The sequence below is a fragment of the Pleurodeles waltl genome, chromosome 9 (genome assembly GCF_031143425.1).
Source record: "Pleurodeles waltl isolate 20211129_DDA chromosome 9, aPleWal1.hap1.20221129, whole genome shotgun sequence".
In the NCBI taxonomy this organism is placed as follows: Eukaryota; Metazoa; Chordata; class Amphibia; order Caudata; family Salamandridae; genus Pleurodeles; species Pleurodeles waltl.
The window spans coordinates 985853050-985877109 of NC_090448.1; the positions used below are offsets into that span (position 1 = coordinate 985853050).

At 45.6% G+C, this 24060-nt stretch overlaps 1 protein-coding gene across 3 annotated transcripts in view; it reads right to left on the bottom strand.

Annotated features, from left to right (window-relative positions):
* Nucleotides 1-24060, bottom strand: part of YLPM1 (YLP motif containing 1) — an 865271-nt gene that overhangs the window by 63231 nt on the left and 777980 nt on the right. For all 3 annotated transcript variants that reach the window (XM_069208481.1, XM_069208482.1, XM_069208480.1), the window contains one exon: nucleotides 18462-18589. In XM_069208481.1, coding sequence (XP_069064582.1) covers nucleotides 18462-18589 — 128 coding nt within the window. The remainder of the gene's footprint in view (nucleotides 1-18461; nucleotides 18590-24060) is intronic.

Here is a 24060-nt window from a genome sequence, read left to right on the forward strand (position 1 = left end):
CGGGTCGCGTTCCATGGCAGCACATTCGTGCCAGAGAGATCTTTATCTCTTTTAATTTGACTCGTCAACAACAATTGATGGCTAAAAAGGAAGCGACATGTTATGTTGAATATTGAGAAATTAGAGAAATTGCCTTTCACGGTGGCTGAGATTCCGTCAGCTGAATGGTTGATTCATGGGGTTATTAATTTGCCTATCTCCACTCTGCAATTTACTTCTTGTTTGATGCACATTCCGGTGGGTAGATATGAACTATTGGGAGACAGTTACATACACGAGGTGTGGGAGCTTCCCTTTCAATACAGATGTGTTAATGGTTTGAGGGAGGTTTTTCTTAGCGGTAGCGAATGCGAAGCTTCTGTCAGCCATTCCATGGTTTGTAAACAGCTGTCCTTGCACGGAGCGTGTAACGCTTCAATTGCTAACTTAGCTTGTTATTTAAAGGGTGTTCCAGTCCCGGTTATTAAAAACACTTTCCAGGTGCTTTCTAACGGCAGTTACGTTGTTCTTAACAGCGAACGCTGCTGTGGCATGCGTGCCGGAATAGTTTACGTTGTCGTTGTCAACAAGGCCGTTACGTGCTGCGGGAATGTGTTGTTTCCTCCCACTCAAATTAGGGAGGTAGCGGACATCTGGCCTCATATTGCTACTTCCAAGGTTGATTTCGACAAGTTGAGTCGGCTGAAAGCTTTATTGTTTCAAAAGCATGTGGCCCTTACATCTGCTAGCGAGACCTACGCACTTCAGGTGGCAAGGTCATCAGCGGAGATACAGTCCCTTTTGAATACTAACTTTCCAAGTCACTTCGGTGAACTTGTGGGACGTATATTTAATGCATCCAGCACTGCTGGTATTGCTCAGTTTTTCAAAGCCGTTGGTGTTGGTTTCGCTCACACCTTCTCTTCCATATTCGGTTTAATACCTTCGGCTATACACTCTATTTTCGGAAGCATTTTTGGGGGTTTCCCGATTACTTTGGCTTTGTTGGCTGGAGTCTTGCTATTGTTGCTATTTTTTCGCAATGGCTGTCCCGCCACGACGAGATCCTATATTGCTGCTCCCGTCAGCGCAGCTGTGTCGTGAACGCATGATGCAGCATTTTGGAGCTACACTCCTGGGCAATTTGGAGTGTGACTGGTCTCTGTCATTCAGACCGGTTTTGGATTGTGTGCAACCCGTGTTTCGGTGCCTTTGGTACTCGTTTTAACATGCACTGGCTTTCTGTCTCTCACTACAGCGCCCTCCAGTGGTTGATCCTGATCTGTTGATGTTCCCGATAAGGGTTCATTCCCAGACTTGTGCACTGCGTTTGCGTTTGCTTCGTGAGTCGGTTTATGAGATTCCCTTCCTGGAGGAAGATGGTATTGTCTCTTTCATTGGCCCTGCACGGGGTGCCGCCCTGATTGGTTTTGGGGCTTTGGAACACACCTGCTCCATGGTACTTTGTGGCGTGGATCTTCCGATATTAACATATATCGAAGTGGAGGAGCTCCTACGTTCTATTGCTTCTGTCTGACAATTGGATTTTTTTTTTCTCTCCGGCAAAATTGACAATATATTGAATTTGGCTTTATCGTCACATGTTTCCTAAATTTATGAATTTATTGTCTTCTTATCTTGTCGAAATATATTGCTTATGTTTGGGGCATGTTTTTATGTTATTGAAACCACTTGCTACCGACAAGGGGAGGGTGTAGTGTGGTTAGTTTTACGTATATTTTGCGCATTAGCTTCAGGCTTTAGGCCTTTGTGCACTTTCCCCTGAATGTATTTTATTCATTTGCTGACAGCTTAGAGCCTCTGAGCACTTTGTTCTAAATGCTTTTTATTAGGCTTCGTACTGTTATTTTTCAAATAGCCAGTTCTACGGTGTTGTTTTTATTCATGTCACACTGTTTTGCCTACTTCAGCACTGGAGTTCTTCATAACATATTCACTCTGTGCTTCAGTCAAGGATACAGTCTGGTACATTGCCGATAGACGTGGTAGGAGTTTAGACTTGGCATTCCTGCGTAGGGACATTTTGTGATCACGATGACATGTTAGTTATAAAATCACTTCCTTGTCCCAATACATGCAAGAGGGAGATTCCGACCAGAGATCCACAGCTAGACGCTGACTGCCTCGTTGCAGATGCTCAACCAGATCACAGGCCTTTGCTCAGGTATGAGGGCTTATGTCTCCCCGGTGATTCGGAAAGGCAAGCTAGAAGCTTAACATGCTGTGCTCTAAATAGATCAAGCAGAGGGAGAGTAGAAACTGTTAGGAAATATGATAGCTTTGTTCTTATGTTTTACTCTCCTGGTGACTTTCAATTCTTCTATGTTGTATTGTTCTGGTTATTGCGGCTCACGCCTTATTATCTAAAATACAGTCGTTTTATTAAAACATTATATAAAACCTATACTGTCTTTGTCATTTGTGTATGAGACCATATTGTAATGAACTCTGTCACCCTAAATCCGGTTCTTGCTCCGGCTAACTAGCAATGCCTCATTTCTCCCACGGGGAAGAAATGATTAGGCAGCCGAGCGCATGACATCTTTGGAACTTCTCAGGGAAGTCGTGGTCACTCAGATCCAAACCAACTCTCTCATTTACAATATGGTCTCATACACAAATGACAAAGACAGTATAGGTTTTATATAATGTTTTAATAAAACGACTGTATTTTAGATAATAAGGCGTGAGCTGCAATAACCAGAACAATACAACATAGTAGGATTGAAATAGCCACCAGGAGAGTAAAACATAAGAACAAAGCTATCATATTTCCTAACACTTTCTACTCTCCCTCTGCTTGATCTATTTAGAGCACAGCATGTTAAGCTTCTAGCTTGCCTTTCCGAATCACTGGGGAGACATAAGCCCTCATACCTGAGCAAAGGCCTGTGATCTGGTTCAGCATCTGCAACGAGGCAGTCAGCGTCTAGCTGTGGATCTCTGGTCGGAATCTCCCTCTTAGAAGTATAGGCTAGGTGTGACTGTTGCAAATGCAGCAAGAAACAAAATGACTTGGACTGTTTGTTTCCACAGATCAATGTTTGATAGCAAACATTGGAGTACATACGTTTCCCTTTGGCCTCATAGCATGCCTTGGTAGCAGGTCTAGGGGCTACTTTCAGGACAACCTTCATTCTGCGGGCCGATTAAGGTTCGCAAATTCTAGGAATTCAGGAACCAAACGGCAAGACTGAGCTGTTTGGGATGTCAGAGTTCGCCTTGATTTTGAGAGAGAAGATCCGGTCTGTATGGCTGCTTCTCATGAGGCACTAGAGAGTGGTCAAGAAATGTGGTGAATCAGCTGTCTGGCTGGGGCTACTAGAATACGGGTGAGGCGTAAAAGCATAGGCAAATATCCCTGATCGGTTCATCCATAGTGCATTGCCCATGGACAGTGCGAGTGGGAACCTGGAGACAAAGTTTGGGGAGTTTCCGTTTTCTGCAGTGGTGTACAAATCCCAGCAGCAGAAGTACAGAAGTAGGACTTGGGGCTGGAGTTTCCACTCGTGGACCTGTTGATGCATCCTGCTGAGCAGGTCTGCTAAGTAGTTGTCCAACCTGAGTATATGTTGTATGAGGAGATGGACCTTGTGCTGAATCATCCAATGCCAAGTGCCCTGGGCTAGGGTCAATAACAAAGAAATGTGTGCTGCCCTGTTTTCACGGAGGTAAAACATGGCAGCTGTGTTGTCCGTTTGGACAAAAACAACTTTGTTTTGGATGGGGGAGGAAGGTACTGAGGTTTTACTGTATTGCCAATAACTCCATACGATTGAAGTGGAGATCCCGTTGACAGGGTGCCCACATTCAGATCCTGTGAGTGGGCCTACCAGCCGGTTAGGGAGGTGTCCGTCGTGATGGTCACTTGGTGAACTGGGTGCAGGAAAGACTGTCTGCAGCAGATTGCTGGCATTCCACCACTGGAGAAAAGGAGGAGTACGACGCCAAATCAACACTAGATCCTCCCACTGCCCTTTGCTTGTGACCATTGTGCCACAAAGCACTCTTGCAACATAGGCATGGGTAACCTGGTGTGTAGAACTATGTCTATACAAGAGGCCATCATGCCTAGAAGGTGCATGATGATCCTGACCGTTACCAGTTGATGTGGCTGAAAAAGAGATCTCATCTAGAATGATTGCACCCTTCCTGGGATGGGGAATACTTTCCCTGAAATCTAGTATGGTCTCTAGGGAGGGCTGTACCTGTAGGGCTGGGAAAGGGATTTGGCTGCACTGATGGTGAAGCGTAAGCTGTGCAAGAGATGTTTAGTACCTTGGGTGTGCACTAGACATAGCTGGTATGTAGCTATCTTGATCAGCCAGCCCCCTATATAAAGGAAGATGTGGATGCTGCTCCTTGTAAGGTGAGCGGATCCCACTGAAGACACTGAAAACACCATGTGAGCTGTGCTTACTCTGAAGGGCTCTTCACCGATTAATGCATGCATCTCTTAGAGTAGGCGCTTATGTTTCAGGGAGAACTTGTGAGTGAAGGGAGGGATGTTTGGTAGTGTTTGAGTTCTAGGCAGTACCCCTCCCCTATAATATATACAACCCACTGATACGAGGTGAGGTGTAATCTTCTCCCAGCAGGTTAGGTTGATAAGGGAAGCGTAAGGGAGTCATTTAGTAGGTGCAGTCATTTGGCGGCTGGGCACCTTCCCCGATTACTCTATATCCTCCCTTATAGTAACCCAGAGTGAGTGGCTGTTGTTGCTATCTGGGGAAAGCATCTGATGCTTTGGGGCAGTGGATTTTGTCCTGTCACAATATGGTGTGCAGCAAAAGAAGTAATGGGCTGCTGGTGTATGCAAGTCACCCAAAGCCTTGGCTGTGTTTGTGCCCTTTTTTATTTTCTCCAACATCTCATCAACATGGCTTCCAAAAAGGTGTACACGATTGAAAGGCAATTTGAGAAGATGCTGCTGAAACTTTGGTTCGAAGGCAGACACGCGCAGCCATGCAGGTCTGGAGAGGAGGGCACTAGTGTTGACTACACATGCTGCAGTGTCTGCTGCATCTAGTGCATACCGGATTTTGGTGCTTGAAATGATTTTTCCTTTCGCCACCAACTCTTGGCCACATTTCTTATATCACACGGGAAGATGTTGAACTAGATCTTGTATTTCATCCCAGAGGGTACGGTCGTACCGATAAAGCAGGCCAACTGAATTGGCGATCCACCAATGTATGGCAGACTAGGTGGAGACAGGTATAGGAAGATGGGCCCGGATAGACTATATCAAAATGAGGTATAGTGTGTACAAAGTCCTGTGGAACCCCAGAGGCTTAACAGAGACTAAGGTAGGTAATACTAATGTTCTCTTTTGTGGTAGTATGGTCGAGCAGTTAGGCTTAACAGAGGGTAGTGCAAAGCATTTGTTGTACACACACAGTCAAGCACAATGAGGCACACACTCAATGACTAACTCCAGGCCAATTGTTTTTATATAGCAAAAACATATTTTGTTACTTTATTTCTAGAACCAAAAGGATCTTTGTTGCAGGTAAGTACAGTTTTAAGTTTGTATCAAGCTTATATATCAAATGTACTTTGTTTAGGTTTTGCAGCTAAAACAGTTTACAGTTAAGTGACACTTCAGTTTCAAAAGTAGTGCAATTTCTCAAAGGAAACAATACAGTCCCAGGGGAGGATAAGTGTTAACCGTTGACAGGTAAGTACTTTACTTACGATCCCAGCCTTCGGGGGTTAGGATGTCCACAGATCAGGGTTCAAGCTGATCCCAAAAGTGCACCACCAACAACATAGGGCCGGGCGGGTGCAGAGGTCGAAGTTGGTGCCAGGTTTTTAATGGAATCCTATGGAGACTGCGGCACTCCGAAAGGAGCAGGTTGCAGGTAAGTATCCGCAACTTTAGGGCAAAGACCTGGGGGGTTAAGATGAGCACCTGGGTGGACACAGGTCAGCACACTAAACACACACCCTCAGCAGCATTGGGGTGGCCGGGTGCAAACAACGTCGAGCACCCAATCTTTTCAATGGGGGAATCCTGTTGGTCACAAAGATGTTGCAGGCTGGTTCTAGGGAGTCGGGTGCGGAAAACTAAAGGTTGAACAAGTAGGAGAGGCACCCAGTGGACGTTGCTGGACTGTCAGTTGGATTACCCAAGGCCAGGGAGCTGCAGGTGCAGGGGTATCTTTGAGCACTGGTTATCTTTGGATCAGGTTGCGGTCAGGGCGTTCCTCTGGATTTAGGCTGAAGGCGTCGTCGTGTTGGCCATGAGGGGTCAACCCACAGTGGATTCAAGTTCGGAATCGCAAGGGAACCTTCTCGGGCAGTGGGAATCGGGTGCAGAGTGGGCAGGGCTCGCAGATCCGAAGTGGTTCTTGTCGACAAAGCCACTGTCCTCGGGAGTTCTTGGTCCTCTGGCAGTCTTGGGGTTTGTAGAGGTCGCTGGTCCTGCAGGATGCATCACCTTTTTGTAGCAGGGGTCCTGAAGCTGCAGAAAGGCCGGTAGGGCTGGGGCCAAGTCAGTTGTCTGGAGTATTCACTGCTGGGGTCGGTTTTTCAGTCGTCGTCCTCCTCCTCCTCCTCCTCCTCCTCGAGGTGACCAGGAATCTGAAGAGCAAGGTTCAAGGTTGCCCCTAAATACTACATTTAGGGGCATTACAGGGCCAGAGGGCAGTAACCAATGGCTACTGTCCCTGAGGGAGACTACACCCTTCCTGTGCCCAATCCCTTTGGGGAAGGGGGAACATTCCTCTCCAATGCAAGTTGGAGGATTCTGCAAGGAGGGGGTCACTTCAGCTCTGGACACCCTAGGGGTGGTCCCAGCTGCAATGGTCACTCCTTGTTTTTCATAATTTTCCCGCCAGACCTGCCGCCAAAAGTGGGGCTTGGTCCGGGGGACGGGCATCTCCACTAGCTGCAGTGCTTTGGGGCACTGTAGCAGGAGGCCTGAGCCTTACCTCCAAGTGCTGCAGTTCCTGCAGGGGGGAGGTGTGAAGCACCTCCAACCAGAGTAGGCTTTGTTCCTGACCCCAGAAAGCACAAAGGCTCTCACCCCAGGGGGTCAGAAACTTGTCTATTTGTGGCAGGCTGGCACAGACCGGTCAGCCTTAAGTTAAGGGGGTGGGTGAAATCCAGGCGGTATCCCTAAGATGCCCTCTGTGTGCATTTTACAATAAATCCAAAACTGTGGGTTTATTGTTCTGAGAAGTTTGATAACAAACCTCCAAGTATTCACACCAAACTTCCCAGTCTTCAGTGAAGCCATCATGGAGCTGTGTAGTTCGTAATGACAAACTCCCAGCCCATGTACTTAATATGACCACACTGCACTTATAATGTCTAAGAATATACTTAGACACTGTAGCGGCATATTGCTCATGCAGCTATGCCCTCACCTGTGGTATAGTGCACTCTGCCTTAGGGCTGTAAGGCCTGCTAGAGGGGTGACCTACCTATGCAACAGGCAGTGACTGCTAGGCATGGCACTCAGAGAGGGATGCCATGTCCACTTTACCTTTTTCTCCCTACCAGCATACACAAGCTGCGATGGCAGTGTGCATGTGTTTGGTGAGGGGTCCCTTAGGGTGGCATAATACTTGCTTCAGCACTTAGGGGCCCTCCCTGGCCACAAAGCCCTTGGTACCACTTGTACGTTTTACAAGGGACTTAGCTGTGTGCCAATTGTGGAAACATGGTACAGTTTAGGGAAATAACACTAGCGCTGGGGCCTGGTTAGCAGGATCCCAGCAAAAAGTGGGAGCGCATGTGGTGGTGGAGGGGTGTGGGGTTTGTGGGGGATGGGATTTAACCAAATTTAAAGGGGCAGTTTCCTACAACAAGCTTGTCCACCGCATCTCTCTTTTTGCTCTCTTGGTCTGGAAGGGCAGCATCACCTGTACCATGAAAATTAGTATGCTTGTGTGCAGTGTATACCACCAAAGGGTCTGGTGGAAGCTGAACTCTGATGTAAGGGGGATCAGAGGGAGAGACCTTATATACTTGTATCCACCTGGAATGACAACATGCACCTTCAAGTGCTCCCTAAAGAGGTTGTGCATGGGTCGGAGTATATCCTTCAGTATAGGCAAGTACTGTACAGACCTATGTGTGCGGAAGAAGGTCTCCATTCCAGACTGTTTGTGCATTTCAACTTGTGGAAGATGGCTGCACGTCAAAGTACTTCATGATATGAAGTAGTGCATCTGGGGGTGACTGCTTAACTGGATAAAAATCCAGGTCCTTATCAGCTGGGGGTTCTATGTCGTGGTCATCCCAGGCGTCTTCAGTGTGGTTGTAGATCAAAAGACAGGTCAAAGGGAGACTTTGGACGTTTCCAACACCCTGAAGGGAGATCACAGTGGTTGAGTGTGGCATTGGGTCCATAGATGATCAAGAAGAAGTGGGCCTAGTGTGAAGTCATTCAGGAGGCAGAGAAAGAATGTGAGAAGGGGGAGAAGGGAGGAGGAGCAGTAGGTCGGGGAGGAAGTGGAAAGGAGGTGTCCTTGTCGTGGTACAGATGGACCCGAGGCACCGTCTCTGAAGGTGGCTTTAGTGACTCCCCAAAAATTATTTTTCTCCATGAAGGATCAGGATCTTTAGGGTTGCCCAGAGGTTTAGCCACGATCTGACCGGTGCCAGGCTGGATGTGCATTTAATGCTGTCTGGCATCAAGCTCTTCGTTTAAGCGATGAGGGATCAGTTCTTCAAAGTCCTTGAAGGCAGCAGAAGATGCAGGTGTGGATAGGGGCCTTCTTTGGAGCCATTGGTTTTCAAGGCCCATGTAGCACTGAACTTACTCTCAAGTCTGACGTCCTCAGCTCCGAAACAAGTCTTGAGGTGGTTCTCGGGCCGAAGCCAATGCTGCTATTGAGATGGATGGACGAGGCTTGAAGGCGGACTTCAGTGCCTAACTATGGGTGTATGTTGAGAAAGAACCCTCCACTCTGTGCCGACCATGGCATTGCAGTACTGGCATCCCAGATACCTCATGAGTACTTTGGGAGCTCGAGGCTCTTGCCTCCTGAGGAGGTAAATGATAGCAAGGAGTCGTCTTGATTGTACTCACTGAGACCACTCTGAACTGCTGTTGCGCTGGTGGGGGCCTGTCCTCTTCTATGTGAGAGCCAGAACTCTCAGCGGATGGCCCCCCGCTGCTGGTCGCCCTCGGTGCCTCCGTCCCAGAAGAGGTCAGGGGTGTTGTCATGCTGGCAGTATGCCATGGAGGCGATGTGACAGGCTCCCCAGTCCCAAGCGGTTTTCTTATTATGTGGCAGACTGCACAGGAGTCCTCTGGATGATTGAGAGATAGAGGTTACAGACTAGATGGAGGTCTGTCCTCAGGTACTTTGAATGACACTTGAGGCAAAAAAACGGAGTGGAATCCCTTACATCACGAGAACACTGTTATAGGCTGAAGATGGCATAGAAACCCTACTGTGGGCTAGGCCCCGTGTGGGCTTCAAAAAGTGTTCAATCTATGGCAAACCAAGCTGAAAGGAGTACGCAGTAGGAGAAACCAAACAAGTAAGGAAGGGATCTGCATGGCCCTGGCGATAACACCATGTGCAGGTGAATCAGGGCTCAGAACGTCATGTCCGAGCATGACGGAAGAGGAAAAAAAACCTCACTATGGAGTTGATGCCCATGCCCGTTACCAGCAATAGGTAGAATCACACTACTCAGTGACTCAAAAAAAACTTCTTAGAAGAAAAACTTCTTGCACACATCGGAGGCCAACACTAGATGGCAGGAATATACAAAGCATGTGTATCTACAGCTACACCTCAAGAAAACAGTTTCTGAATAGCTCTAAAGGTTCCTACGAGGAGAAGAAAAACACACTTTATCTTTGGTAACCTACTTTCTGGTGGATGTTCCATTTAACCACGGATTCTTAATCTTCGAAATATTCCTAGGTGCCAGATAAGATCCAGGAATTTTGCAGTAGTAATACTGTGCCAGTAGGTGGCACTGGCGCCATTACGTCATCAGTTGAGAAATGGATGTAATGTCAGTAGAGTCAAACAGCTTCACCCCAGCGCAACAAGGTCCTTTCCTTAAGCATTTTGTTCCGATATTTTTTAAACCAGCTTGTCCTTTTCAGGGTTGAGTGCGCAAGCGCGCTGGCCCCTGCTGTAATCTCTCTGTGGGCTTTTAACCACGCCCACCGCACGCCCCTCAGTTTTGTTGGTTTGTAGGCTTGCCTTTTAAAATTCGCTTGATTTCATCATTGAAAGGCATGCATGTGTCATGCCTTTTTCCGTGTTTAGCCCTCCTTAAGAGCGCCGGTAAACTACTGAAAACATACGATGCTCAGTGTTTTCCGATTGGTTTCTGGACTACTTTTTCTTTGTATTTCCTACGCAGCGCGATCTTGCTGGGCTGTAGTCAAGGGCTTTGCGTGACATCGACCCTATTACACGGATAATTGCACTTTTGCTGGTTACAAGGATAAATGCTGGTTTGCCTATATGTTTGACTGCGAGCGAACTTGTGTTTCCTTTTGTGTGTCTCCTTCACGCTCATGGCGGCTGTCAGCTCACTTACGTGAAACTGTTTTACTTTTCATTTTAAGTTTATGTGGCAATAAAAGTCCGGTTTGGCGTTTACAACGCTAATAGCTCTAACTTGAGCAAATTCGAGACCCATTGCATTGCAAATGCTTGCTCCTCTTTGTTGCCCATATATCTAAAGGAGAGCTGAGAGGATCTGCATTCTTAACCTATCAATATAGAAGCTGGCCTCCCTAGGAGGATCCAAACGATTTCACATTTCTCTTCCCCTTTGGTGAGATGGAGCAGAGGGGAAAATATGGGAAGTGTAACAGAGTGTCCCATATGAAATGGGGTGATCACTTTATTAGACAGGAAAACCACTTTAGTTCTCGAACTAGCTTGCCTGGATATAGGGCACAAGGACACTCAATGCTTGCTGCTCACTGAGGCATCACAGGAAGGTAACAGCCACTAAAAACTGTAGAGAGAATCATAAGTCACAACTGGAAGCTGTATAAGTATACTAAAGGGGTCCCCATTTGGGAAAACAGGACCAAACTAAGGTCAGACTGGTGTATATACAAACGTAGAGGGTGAAAATGTATGTTAACGCTTTCTGAAATCACAACATAATAGGGGACTTAAACAGAGGAGACTGACTGAGAAGACAAATGAATGACGACAAAAGGGATGCATTATAAACTGTGATGGGGTAGGTTAGTGGGTGGGTTGGGGAAGAAGTTTTCAGTTGAGAGACACACAAGAGTCTCAGTAGGTCTACATTTAACCCCCTCCTAGGCCATTCTAAAGCAATACGAATAAATAACTTCAGCCCAATCGTAGTGCAACTTCCAACACTCCAGGAATCAAGGCTATGTGGAAAATATGCAGGGAAGCAGGAAATAATATACCAACCGAAAAGCATTCCTAAAGGCTCCTGCAATGTAAGCTGGAGGGCACAGAAACCTAGAAACCTAGGCAGTGTCCATTCTCATATGTTGTGAAACGGTCCATCTGAGGAGTGCCCTAAACGGCGAACATGTCCTGAACCACCACCAATGGAGATCCACTTATCGGTCGGCAAGATGAGGCCAACTCAGTGTCCGATTTAGAGTTCAGGAAACCTGCTAAATGGGTGGCAACCAGCTAGATTCCATGCAACCTCACGCAGGCCCAAAGCATAACCACATCTCAGGAGAGATGCTTGCACCCCACTCCTACACGCTTGTTTACATACCATATCACAGGGATGTTGTCTGTCAAGATATGAACATATTGGCTGCAAAGGGTCAGCAGGAAAGACTTCATGGCCAGGAAAATTACTCTCAGCTTGAGAAAATTGCTCTGTAACGTTTGCTTGTTTGTAGACGAAGGGCCCTCTGACCTCCAGTAACTCAAGTTGTTCACCCCAATAGCAAGAGGGGTCCTTCACTATTGTGATTTATGTTGGTGGTGGGCAACAGGGCTTCCTGTGCAACAAATTCGCTACTACCAACCAACAGAGAAGATCCGTGCTGCAGTGTCAAGAAAAAATTCTGACACCTTGCTCACCCTGCTGGAACCACTGCAGGTGAAGGCACTGCTGGAGAGAACTGATCTGCCAGCATGCACCAATGACCACAGAAAGAATGAAGCTAGCAGACTCAGCAAGCAAAGAACCGTCAAGACTGGAATTGAGCTCCCTCATAAAAGTGTGAAATTCTATTCTGAATGTACCAGATACTCTGGAGAGGAAAAAATGCTTCCAAAGAGGTAATATCCAATACTATACCTTTTTGAACAAGAAGCGCTGAGGGTGCACTAGGTGCATTATGGACAGTTTGACGGAAACATGCAAATCAAACAGCAGAGATGCTATGGATTTCAGATGGTCTGACACCTGCTGCAGAGAGCCCGACTGAGTGACCACACATAGATACAGGTTCACGTGCCATGGCCAGGTGCCAATGTTAGGGCAAATGAGAAGAGGGCAAACTTGTAGTTTGTGTGGCCTACCTCAAACTGTAGGTACTTTCTTTTTAACTGCAGAATCAGTATGTGGAAGTAACACGTTCTCTAAGTCAAGGAACACCATCCAGTCTTCTGTTTTCAGCGGCAAAATCATCTCAGCTGAGGACAGCATCATGACCCCTCTGTTAGCAAGGAAAAGTTCCAGACTCTATAGAACAAGTTATTTACCTTCGATAACACATTATCTGATAGAGACCTATTCTAATTGCAGATTCCTTAACTCAGAATTTCCCCCAGGTGTCAGTCTGGATCTAGAGATTTTTCTTCGAGCAGTACCCTTGTGTGTCGTTAGGTGGCGTCAGTCGACTCCGCGTCCATCATTGTTGTCATGGTCGCTGGTCATATATAGGTGCCACCCTGACATGCTGACGTCAGTTTCTTTTCACGACTTTCCACGTCAGAGGAGAAAAGTCCTGAAGAACAACACTGGCGCGCAAGAACTAGAGCCCTGAAAGGGAGGCCCCTGACCGTAGAAATCAGTTTGCAGAGCGGAGAAAATGGGTGGGTCGGTAAGGAACCCGCAACTAAAATAAATCTCTGCCAGATAATTTGTTATTGAGGGTATGTAACTTGTTCATCTGAAAGAGGCTTCTAGTTGCACACTCCTTACCTTGGAATAGATACACAACCAATACCAACCGCAGAGGAGGGTTTGCAAATCAAGATCATACCAGGAAGTCCTGCAGGACCAAATCGCCAAAGCAGCCGTCCCTTCGGACCTGACTGTCCAGGCAGCAGTGTTTAATAAATGTGTACAAAGATGACCACTTTGCTGCTTGGCAAAACTCTGCGAGCTAATGCAGTGGTTGCAGCGGTTTCTCAGGTAGAATGAGCCTGCAAGCCCTCCAGGGGTTGCTTCTTAGCGAATGCATATCTGGAGATGGTTCTCGTCTGCACTGCCCACCTTTCTTCGCACCCCACCGTAGCCCACAGAGAGTTGATCGTCCACCGGAACTCTTTTTTATGGTCAATATAGAACGGCAGTGCTCTTTTTGGGTCCAGGTGGTGGAGAGTCTCCTCTTCTTTAGAAGGATGTGGGGGGCGTGTAAAAAGTGGGCAAAGTGATCAATTAGCTACATGAAAGGGCATGACCACTTTAGGCAGAAAAGATGCCCCAGTATAAAGCACCACCTTGTCAGGGTGGATAGAGATGAAAGGTGGCATTGAAGAAAGAGCCTGCAGTTCACTTCCCCTACGGGCAGAGGTGATAGCTATGAGGAAGCTGTCTTCAAAGTAAGCAGGTGAAGTGGACAGTTGTGAAGCAGCTTAAAAGGAGCACACATTAAATAGGTAAGAATTAAGTTCCAATCCAATTGGGGCATTATGAATGGAGCAGGAGGAAAGAGATGGGTAAGATCCTTAAGAAATCTTCCAATGGGCGATTTATATAAATAGGGTTGATCAGGCAATCAGAGGAATGTCGAGATGGCAGACAAATAACCCTTGAGGGTGCCCAGAGCAGAGCCCTGCTGGGCCAGAGAGAGAACAAACAAAAGAATGAGGAGAGGCGAAGGGGTCAATAGACTAGTCTGTACACCATGCCACAAATTTGTTCCATCTACAGGTGTATATCTTTTTGGTGGAGGGATGCCTGCCTGCCAAGATAACATTGCAGACTACGAGCGGATGGTCGAAACCTGTCAACGCCCAACGATCAATCTCCACGCAAGAAGGCAGAGACTGGACAGGTTCTGGTGAAGAACGGTCCCCTGCTGCTATGACAGAAGATCCTCCCCAAGGGGCAGGCTGATTGAAGTATCAATGGCCATGATCAAGAGCTTGGGATAAGATTCTTCGTGCCCAGTCTGGAGGCACAAGAATGTGTTTTGCCTGGGCTTTCTTGATCTTCTTGAGAACTCTGGGCAGAAGTGGTATTAGTGCAATAGAGGCCTGAGTTCCACTCGAGACAAAAAAGCGTTGCTGAGCGAGTGCTGCCTTGGAAACTCCATCACGCAAAACAGCTGACATTGTGTGTTCTCTGTGGTGGCAAACAGATCTAACCAAGGCTTCCCCAATGCTGAAAGAGACAGTGAACCACCTCCCGGATGGACACGCCATTCATGATCAACTAGGCATTGACATCTGAGCTCATCCGCACTGCCAGATGTTGAACTTCCAGGGATTTGCCCTGATGTTCCAGTCATGTCCAGAGGTGCAGAGCTTCCTGACAAAGGGTCCACAACCCCACCGAGCTCTGTTTGTTACAGTACCACATGGTGGTGGTATTATCCATGAACACCTGCACCACCTTCCCTTTCAAAGAGGGAAGGAATGCATTTAATGCTAATATGCATTCTGGCATGAGTCACTAGCAGGATGCAGGAGGCCATGAGGCTCAGCAGCCTCAGAATCTCACTGAAATCCAGGATACAGACAAACATCAGTATCATATCCTGGGCTTGCCACTCGGGAGGACAGCCCCGAACTGCACTGTGTCCAGAACAGCTCCAATATAAGGGGGCATCTGAGAGGGAATCAGTTGTGACTTTTGTCACATTTATAATGAACCTTAACGAATGCAGGAGGTCCGCTGTAGTCTTAAGGTGGGAGGAGACAGCCTGGGGCAAGCTCGCCTTCAACAGCTAGTCGTCTTAACAGGGGGAAGACTGAAACACCTAACTTGCGAAGATGAGCTGCGACCACCACCATCACTTTGATGAATACCTCCTTGTGACTCCTGCCAGAGGGTCCTGCTGGGGGGCTTCAGCAATTCCTTCTGGATCTCCTGCTTGCTGAGGGCTGGCCCTGACCTACCTGCCAAGGTTGGGACACCTGGACCTTGCTGGTCTCCACAAATCCTGCAAACTCCATGCAACGCTTCTCTGCATTTTTCAAGGCTTGATGGTGGTCCTGCTAATCAATGACCCCTTTGCAATAAGACGACCGGCGTTGGACAGCTCATGGACGACTTCTGGGATCCTCCTGCCTCAACTGGACCCCACAACTGCACTTCTTCATCCACCATCCTTCAGAAAGAATCCTGCACTGCCTGGCACTTGCGGGTGGTGTGGACTCTGTCCCCTCTATGCTTAGGTCATCTTGCTCTGCAATCCACAGCTGGGTTCCACCGATCTGGTCCACGGGTCAAGACAGCAGCTGGACAACCGAGATCCCCACTGACTTTAGCGGTTAGTTCTCTCATAGCTTCACCCCTATGCACCTGGGCTACCTGGTGTAGGTGTTCCTCTGTTTTGGGTATCCATGTGTGGGGCCATTATTCAACCTCCCTTGTTCCAATGGGTTTCCTCTAGGTATACTGGGAAGGGTCCTAAAACGCGAAAACTCCGCCGCAACTTCCCTATGTTAGCCTATGGGCACTGACCTGAGATTTCTAGTCTACATACGGGAGCCTTGGGAATCCTACCCACTTACCTTTGGGGTTATAGTGCTTATCCTGTCGTAACGGTCCTTGGGTGGTAGTGTGGGTTGGGCGTGATTTTCGTATTTTAGTTTTTTAAGTATATGGTTTGCCCCTCCATAGGGGCCCATGTTATTTTGTGCCTTTACTTACCATTTGCTAAGTGTATTTTTGTATGACCATATCGCCGGTTAGAAGATATACCAAAGTTATTTCTAGAGTGTGGTTCTTTTATGTGTGCACTTCACTGACTGACCAGTGTGGTATTTGCAACCGCTTTACACCCTCCTGGATAGGTCTTAGCTGCTCTCCACAGCTACCCCTATGAAAGCGCTGGTTATCTAGAGCCATCTACACTATCACTAAAGGTTGCCTGGTCTCAGCACAAGGTGCCTCACCTATAGGTGTACACCATATAGTGAGCTAACCTCCTACAGTCTCGTCCTGTCTTTTCCTCCTCTTAGGCTTCCTTTCCTTCTCATGGGAAGTCTCTGAAGACTGGGACATATGCACCTTCGATCCTGACCTCAATGATGAGCAGCACAGAGCTTAGTGTGAACATGATTATGAAATGCTTCACTTCTCGCTCCTTTATTGCATTAGTGTGCATTAGGCAGCATTTCTCACAGGACCTAAAGAGTTGTGCATCAGTCCCAAGCACCCAGGCACACCTTTTCAGCGACAGAAGTGGACATCTATCTATGGCAGGAGTCTCAGGGCTTAAATCCTGCTTTTTATAGGAAGATTTACCTCTACAAAAAAGTTACTTCAAAACAGAACTTTTGTGTGAAAATATCACAAATAGCAATTGTGGATCTGCGCAGAAAAAAGGAAACAGACGTTTAAGGGTGCTGTTGTAGTGCTATGTAACTCTAGTGACAACATCCACGCTAAAACCAATGACGAAATGGAAACAGCATCACCTACCTATCGCAAAATTTCTAGACACAATCTGGCACCAGGGGTATTCACAAGGTGAGGACTCTGGAGGTATAAGTATCTATTAGATACACATTGCACTGCTTTTTCCTGTTCAGTTAAAAATCTGGGAGCTGTGAAATGGGAGAGATAGCTGTCCCTAGAAAAACGTAGAACGTGAACATAATAACAGCCTTCAAGTCTTTCAATCAGTATTAGCCTGACAGACTCTCTGCCACAGTGACGATGCATTATGAATGCGACCCAAGGGTTATTATGGGAATGCAGCTTCAATGAATGCACTGCTGATAGTCACTTCTGCACCGTTTCTTGTATTTAGAAGAGGACAATGGAGACAAAGTCTGTAGTTATTCATGAGCAGATATGGAACATCCCAAAAAGTGACCCGAGAGGGGATTGTAGGAATTGAAGGAAAAAGTACATGTAGCTGGTAAGGGAAGGCAGACAGGTATTTAGGAGGGTCTACTATAGTACTGTAGTACAGATCCAGGAAATGAGCCATGGTACCATTTCCTGCTTGTACATAAACAGCTGTGGGGTCAACTCAAGCAACAGTTGTACATCACAGGGACAACATCAATAGGCCACATGTATAGATGCTTTAGTTTGTGCCCAGAAACTTTCAATCACAGAACGATTAGCGCTGCCTTGATTTTACCACTGTAGTTTTTGTGTACCTACTTACGGATTTGGAAATGTTGAACTAGCCTTGTTGCAAGGTACTGGACTAGGAAAATCTGCATTCTTACATTAATCTAGTAGCAGTGCAATTGGCATAGACATCTATTTGGAGGGTGCAGTGAATAACGCTTTGGAGTATTAGCCTTCATAGCATATTTATGCTGCAAATCCACATTGCAGTGCAGCTTGGGCAGAAACGTTTCTGACTGATGAGTGTGCACACACTGGGATAAAGAAGACTACACACCGATGATGCCACCATTTCACTTTTGGGCTGGAGAGTGTTCTAAGAAATAATTGTCAGAAATAATCCCCCAAAAGGTAACTAATTTTCATTTCTGATGCCCCAGCTCAACATTTTGGTCACTTTACTCTGTTAGGTTCTTCTTTTTCATTAGACAGTAGCTTCTTTTACAACCTTTCTTAGTATTAATCTATGAGCTTTTACAAAACAAGTATCTGTGAGGTTCCAATAAGGTTTTTTAGGTGAATTAAGGCCAGCCCTTGAAGATATCAAACTGTAGCCAGTGGAGAAATAGTCTACATATTTTTAAATGTGTTAGTCTGCCTACCTGGGCCACCTATGGTGAAAAACAGTCTACATTTAGAATTCCACCACAAGAAGGCGACAAAGCATAAAGCTCACATTTTAATAGTATAGGCTTTGGGTGGTCGTTTACATTTCTACTACAAGGTAATCAAAGTTCTCCAAGGTAGGATTAGGAGAGAGAGAGAGAGAGAAAGGCACAAGTATTATAGACTATCAGTTTTGCGTATTGTATATATGTATCCTTATCTTTTTCAAAACTAAATTCTATATGGGTGTGGGTATGAATAAACTAACAAGAGCAGCTGCATTCTACTTACTAGTCTCTCACAATATTTACTTTTTCCTCTCTATGTAGACTGTTCAATCTGCATGTTTCAGTGATACCAATCATTTCTTCATCTGTACAGGGAGTGTAAAACACCTTGAATATGAACACACAATACACGTTTACCCTTTTCTTTCCAGGCTCAGAGGCACGCGACTCATAATCGTCTGGGAGCTGGAGAAAGTCTTCCATCATGCTGGACATGGCCTCACGACTCCGTTTCTTATTACCCAATCTCAGGCCGTCCAGCTTGTCTGGAAAGACACAAAGGGAATAGAAAGGTTAAAAAAGTGATAGTTATCTTTCTTAAAAGTGCAGGTCAAAAATTTGCCTTAAAGTGAACACACTTTGGATGTCCTTCTCCCAGCGTGCAGGGCTGCAGCGCTAACATGTCCAGACTGTCTTCGGGCAGCAGGATGATGAGTGAGCTGTGCAGGGTTCCTGCTCCTTCCATGTTGACTTCATTACTGCAAATAATCTGGCCTCAGGGATTGAGTGCCCAGCTTCCTAACTCACAAAGCCAAAGGTGCCCACCCTCAGTGGACAACCCAATTATTAAAACACATCCAGGTTGTTAGAAGACGGTGAAGGCCTTAAAAAAACTCAGCTGTCTTGGCTCGACAGGCTTTTGTCTACTTTCCTACAGGTGGGTGCAAAAAGCTTTATTGCACTGTTTTTACCCAACTGCTTTAATCAGCTGCCAAAATCAAATGGGAACAAGTACAGTGGCATTAATTGTCAGTAAAGCTCAATGGCATTACAGATCTCTTGGAATAGTTAGATACAACAGTTTTTAGCAAAGGTTTATTTTATACTTAGTATTTACATACTAAGAAAATGCAGTCCCCGGATGTCGCATGCACTCTATTTCACAAAACGTCAGCGCCTGATGAACACAATGGCCAGATTCTCAAGGGAACAAGAAAATGGGGGCATTTATTTCCCAGACCAACTGTCCTGCTCAAGCATAGGTGCTCAGATAAAAGATTATAGCTTCCATTATATTCAGATCAAGTGTCTCAGTGGATCCTGCCCCCTGAACCTTTCACGTGTCTGACCCATCCCTGCCCACTCGTTACGCACAAAGGGAGGATAAAGCACATCAAGATGATGCTAATGATCAGTGACATTTTAGTTAAATTCCACTTGGCATTCTGCATAATTATCAATTTGCTGCACTTGCCACATAGTCGGAACAACACATACCAGTAGCTTAACCGTGCCAAAGGTTGATTAAAAAAATGCAGGTTGGTGCAACACGGCACCAAGCACCTTACAGACGTTACGGGGTCCCCAAGTGAATAATCTGTTGAAAGGGTGTTTACTATACACAAATGGTGAGTAGATAGAGGGGCTTTGGTCTGCTGCAGGAAAACATCTGAAAGTAAATCAATTTGTAAAGTAGGATTCCTTCTTCGTTATGAAATTATTCTTTCAGTATTCATGTAAATCCATGTTTCCACACACACACAGTTCTCAAAGCAAATGGTACTTCAAGAAAGCACACACTTCAGAAAAGAAAAAAAACCACCTTGCATCGGGTTTAAAGCTATAATTTCCTACATTTCTAGGTACTTATTACGGAAACACGAATACATTCTAGATGTGCCATAAAGTTCTATATGAATATTTCTCAACGTTAAGAGGCGCTTCACGAGATACTACTGTGGATAGAAACCTAAAACTGAAGACAAGCTTTCGAAATGTTCTGCTTTGAAGAAAAGAGCGACACCTTTCATTATAAGAAACGCGCATGCAGAAGGTATGTTTTGCGGACTACAACACAGTATATTGTTTTACCTAATTATATTGCTCAAAGTCAGTGCTTAGAAAACCGCGTGCTTCCAGTTAAGCAAAATCAAACTGGTAGGGGAAAAACATTTTGCATCGGAAATGATTCATGTATACAACTACCAAAGGAAACACTCTGTAATTATTTCACAACTCTAGCACAACGTTTTCATCAATCAAGGGTTAAAATATCAAAACAGCTTCATAATGCCACATAACGCGCTGCATAATTTGTATTTTCTTCATCAAATATTTAGAAGAACATACCATATAGTTTAGTCATCAAATGAATCTGCTAATGTTTTGGTAGCAACCTCTCTGATGTTTAACACACACTAACCCCTTTTGTCTTGATTTTGTGTGCGTGTATTGGCATGTGCTGTATTTTCTGTTCTTAAAACAATATATCAAATTTGGCGAGTGGAGGGAACAGTGAGCAGGTTACGAGTAAAAATCTGAGCAAGCACCCATGATAACCCAAAGCTATCCTACGGGGACTAGATCCAGGACTGTAAACTAGATACTTAAGTAGGTATAGTGACATCTTGTGCTACCTTACTGGAATAGTGGCTCGCAAATTACTTTCTGTATATCACACACACAAATTCTCTTACACAACATGGTTGCATAATAAGTTATTTTTAACCTTCGTTCATTATAAGTAGAAGCTGAGATAAGAACTTTGGTTACACACGAGAGGCAGCATTGATAAACTGAATTACCTGGACACAGTTAGTAGCAGTTGATCTGTATGACTCAATGTTTTACAACTGCATAGAGCGCGGCCGGAAAAGGGTGTTTTGTCACTAGTCTGTATGCCTCGGTACTTGGAAACCAGTGCATAACAAAAATCACAATAGTTGTTAGGAGCTCAGCAAAAGCGTAAGCGATGGCATACGATATGCATTCTAGTATTTGCACTTTTATTTTGGGCAAAATCAATGAAGAACTGGAGACAAAAGAAATCAAAGATATGGCCTGGCACGGGACAACAGGGTCGGGCAGGGGTAACAGAGAGGAATGAGGGGTCCTTCTATGAATAAGTAGAAGGGTTGCACAATGCTAAATTTCAGTTTCTCATCCAGTTCTATATGCACGGACGTAAGCAACAATACAAAAAAGATGAAGTGTTGGATAAGCTACTATTGCCTGAAATGGCACAACTAATTTGCTGCAGGTGAAAATGACTGGTAAGATGCATAGGGATGTGGGAATGGCGTTCAGAGGAGCCTTTGTGCTAAGAATGGGGCTGGGGGGAGTGGGGGTGTTTTGAAAGCAGAAACGAAATAGGTTACTTACTTGTAAATGGTTTGCAGCAAGACCACAATTGACATTGACTTGCATCACAAATGTCCTATCAAAGAGCAATGCGTTAGATATTTTTGTCTTGGAAATGGGTGTATCTAAATACCCTTCTAAGAGCAAAATAGAACTCACTGCGGTGTGGACAAGTTTTTGCCAGAGATACGTTGGGCCTCGATGCATCAGTGCTTGGGGGGGGGGGGGGGGGGGGAGGAAGGAATGAGCATGTTACTTCCCTTTGGTAATGCTTTTATGGTGAATAATAACTACAGATTCCTCACCTTGTGATTACCCCCAGGAACCAGACTAGAGCTCGAGATATTTCTCAGTATTCCGCCCGTGCATCAGTAGGTAGTGTCATGCGACTCCACGTCAAATTAATTATTTCCTGGAATTAACACCACCCCGGTGCACCGAGATCCCTTAACTGAGCTTACTAACTGATCAGATGTGAGTGTGTAGATCTCAAAATTGGGATCTTTGTATGAAGGGGGAAGAGTCTGTTCCACAGAACGGGAGAGGGGAGGTCAGTGGGGAATCTGCAGTTAGATAGAGAATCTACCAGATTCTGATCAATACTTCTGAGCATAGATTCCTCACCTTGTGAATAGATACCAAAGCAGTACCTCCCAAAGTGGTGGATCTGCAGAACTGAGCAAGTGAAGTGTTCTTCCCACCAAACTTGGCTGTAAGGCATTAGTGCTTCATGAATATATGCACCCACGGCCAAGTTGTAGCCTGGCAGATATCAAGGACAGGCACTCTTCCGACGAATGGAGTTGTACTAGCCTTGGCTCTCCTACTATGGGCTCTCAAGCATTTCGGGAGCTGCATGTTGGGTTTGGTACTAAGCAGAACTTGGTCCTTAATATGACCAATGTAAAAAATATAAACGCCCTTTTGGGGTCAAACCGATGAAGCCTCTTCCTCTTTTAGAGGGGTGAGGGTGAGCATAGAATGCTGGCAGTTATGGATTGACTATCATGGAAGTGCAAAAAAAAAGTGCACTGAGTATGTCCAGATGTGGGTCCCGGGCTCTCTGTGGCACTGGAACCAAGCTATACCTGACTGAAGAGCCCTAATTAGGGCGAAACCAGTCATATGTAACCTATGTTCCGGTTCAGGGAGGACCTGGCGTGGCAGTTACGACTGGACTGTTTTCATGAGGAGCAGGGTCAAGACTGATTAGAGCAGAGGTCTTCCAACTGGGGGGCCTCAAGTGATCCCGGGAAGGGGGGGGATGCCAAACTCTGGATAAAAGAAATATTATACAGATAACAGGCCTTTGTTTTAAGCAGAAGCATGTTATTGCAGTTTTAAAAAAGGTGCAGTACTTAACTGAAATGTTTAACCCCTTCGCTGCCAGGCCTTTTCCCCCTCCTGTGCAGGCCTTTTTTTGCCTATTTGGGGCAGTTCGCGCTTAGGCCCTCATAACTTTTTGTCCACATAAGCTAACCAAGCCAAATTTGCGTCCTTTTTTTCCAACATCCTAGGGATTCTAGAGGTACCCAGACTTTGTGGGTTCCCTTGAAGGAGGCCAAGAAATTGGCCAAAGTACAGTGAAAATTTCGTTTTTTTTTAAAAAAATTGAAAAAGTGGCTGCAGAAGAAGGCTTGTGGATTTCCCCCTGAAAATGGCATCAACAAAGGGTTTGCAGTGCTAAACTAAGCAGCTTCCTAGCTTTCAGGAACAGGCAGACTTGAATCAGAAAACCCAATGTTTCAACACAATTTTGGCATTTTACTGGGGCATACCCCATTTTTGCAATTTTTTGTGCTTTCAGCCTCCTTCCAGTCAGTGACAGGAATGGGCATGAAACCAATGCTGGATCCCAGAAACCTAACCATTTCTGAAAAGTAGACAAAATTCTGAATTCAGCAAGGGGTCATTTGTGTAGATCCTACAAGGGTTTCCTACCGAAAATAACAGCTGAAAAAGAAAAATATTGAAATTGAGGTGAAAAAAACATCAATTTTTCTCTACGTTTTACTCTGTAACTTTTCCCTGCAATGTCAGATTATGGAAAGCAATATACTGTTACGTCTGCTGGACTCCTCTGGTTGCGGGGATATATAGGGCTTGTAGGTTCATCAAGAACCCGAGGAACCCAGAGCCAATAAATGAGCTGCACCCTGCAGTGCGTTTTCATTCTATACCGGGTATACAGCAATTCATTTGCTGAAATATAAAGAGTAAAAAATTGCTATCAAGAAAACCTTTGCATTTCCAAAAAGGGCACAAGATAAGGTGCTGAGGAGCAGTGGGTATTTGCACATCTCTGAATTCCGGGGTGACCATACTAGCATGTGAATTATAGGGAATTTCTCAAATAGATGTCTTTTTTACACACTCTCCTATATTTGGAAGGAAAAAATGTAGAGAAAGACAAGGGGCAATAACACTTGTTTTGCTAATCTATGTTCCCCCAAGTCTCCCGATAAAAATGATACCTCACTTGTGTGGGTAGGCCTAGCGCCCGCGACAGGAAACACCCCAAAGCGCAACGTGGACACATCCAAAATTTTGGAAGAAAACAGAGGTGTTTTTTGCGAAGTGCCTACCTGTAGATTTTGGCCTCTAGCTCAGCCGGCACCTAGGGAAACCTACCAAACCTGTGCATTTCTGAAAACTA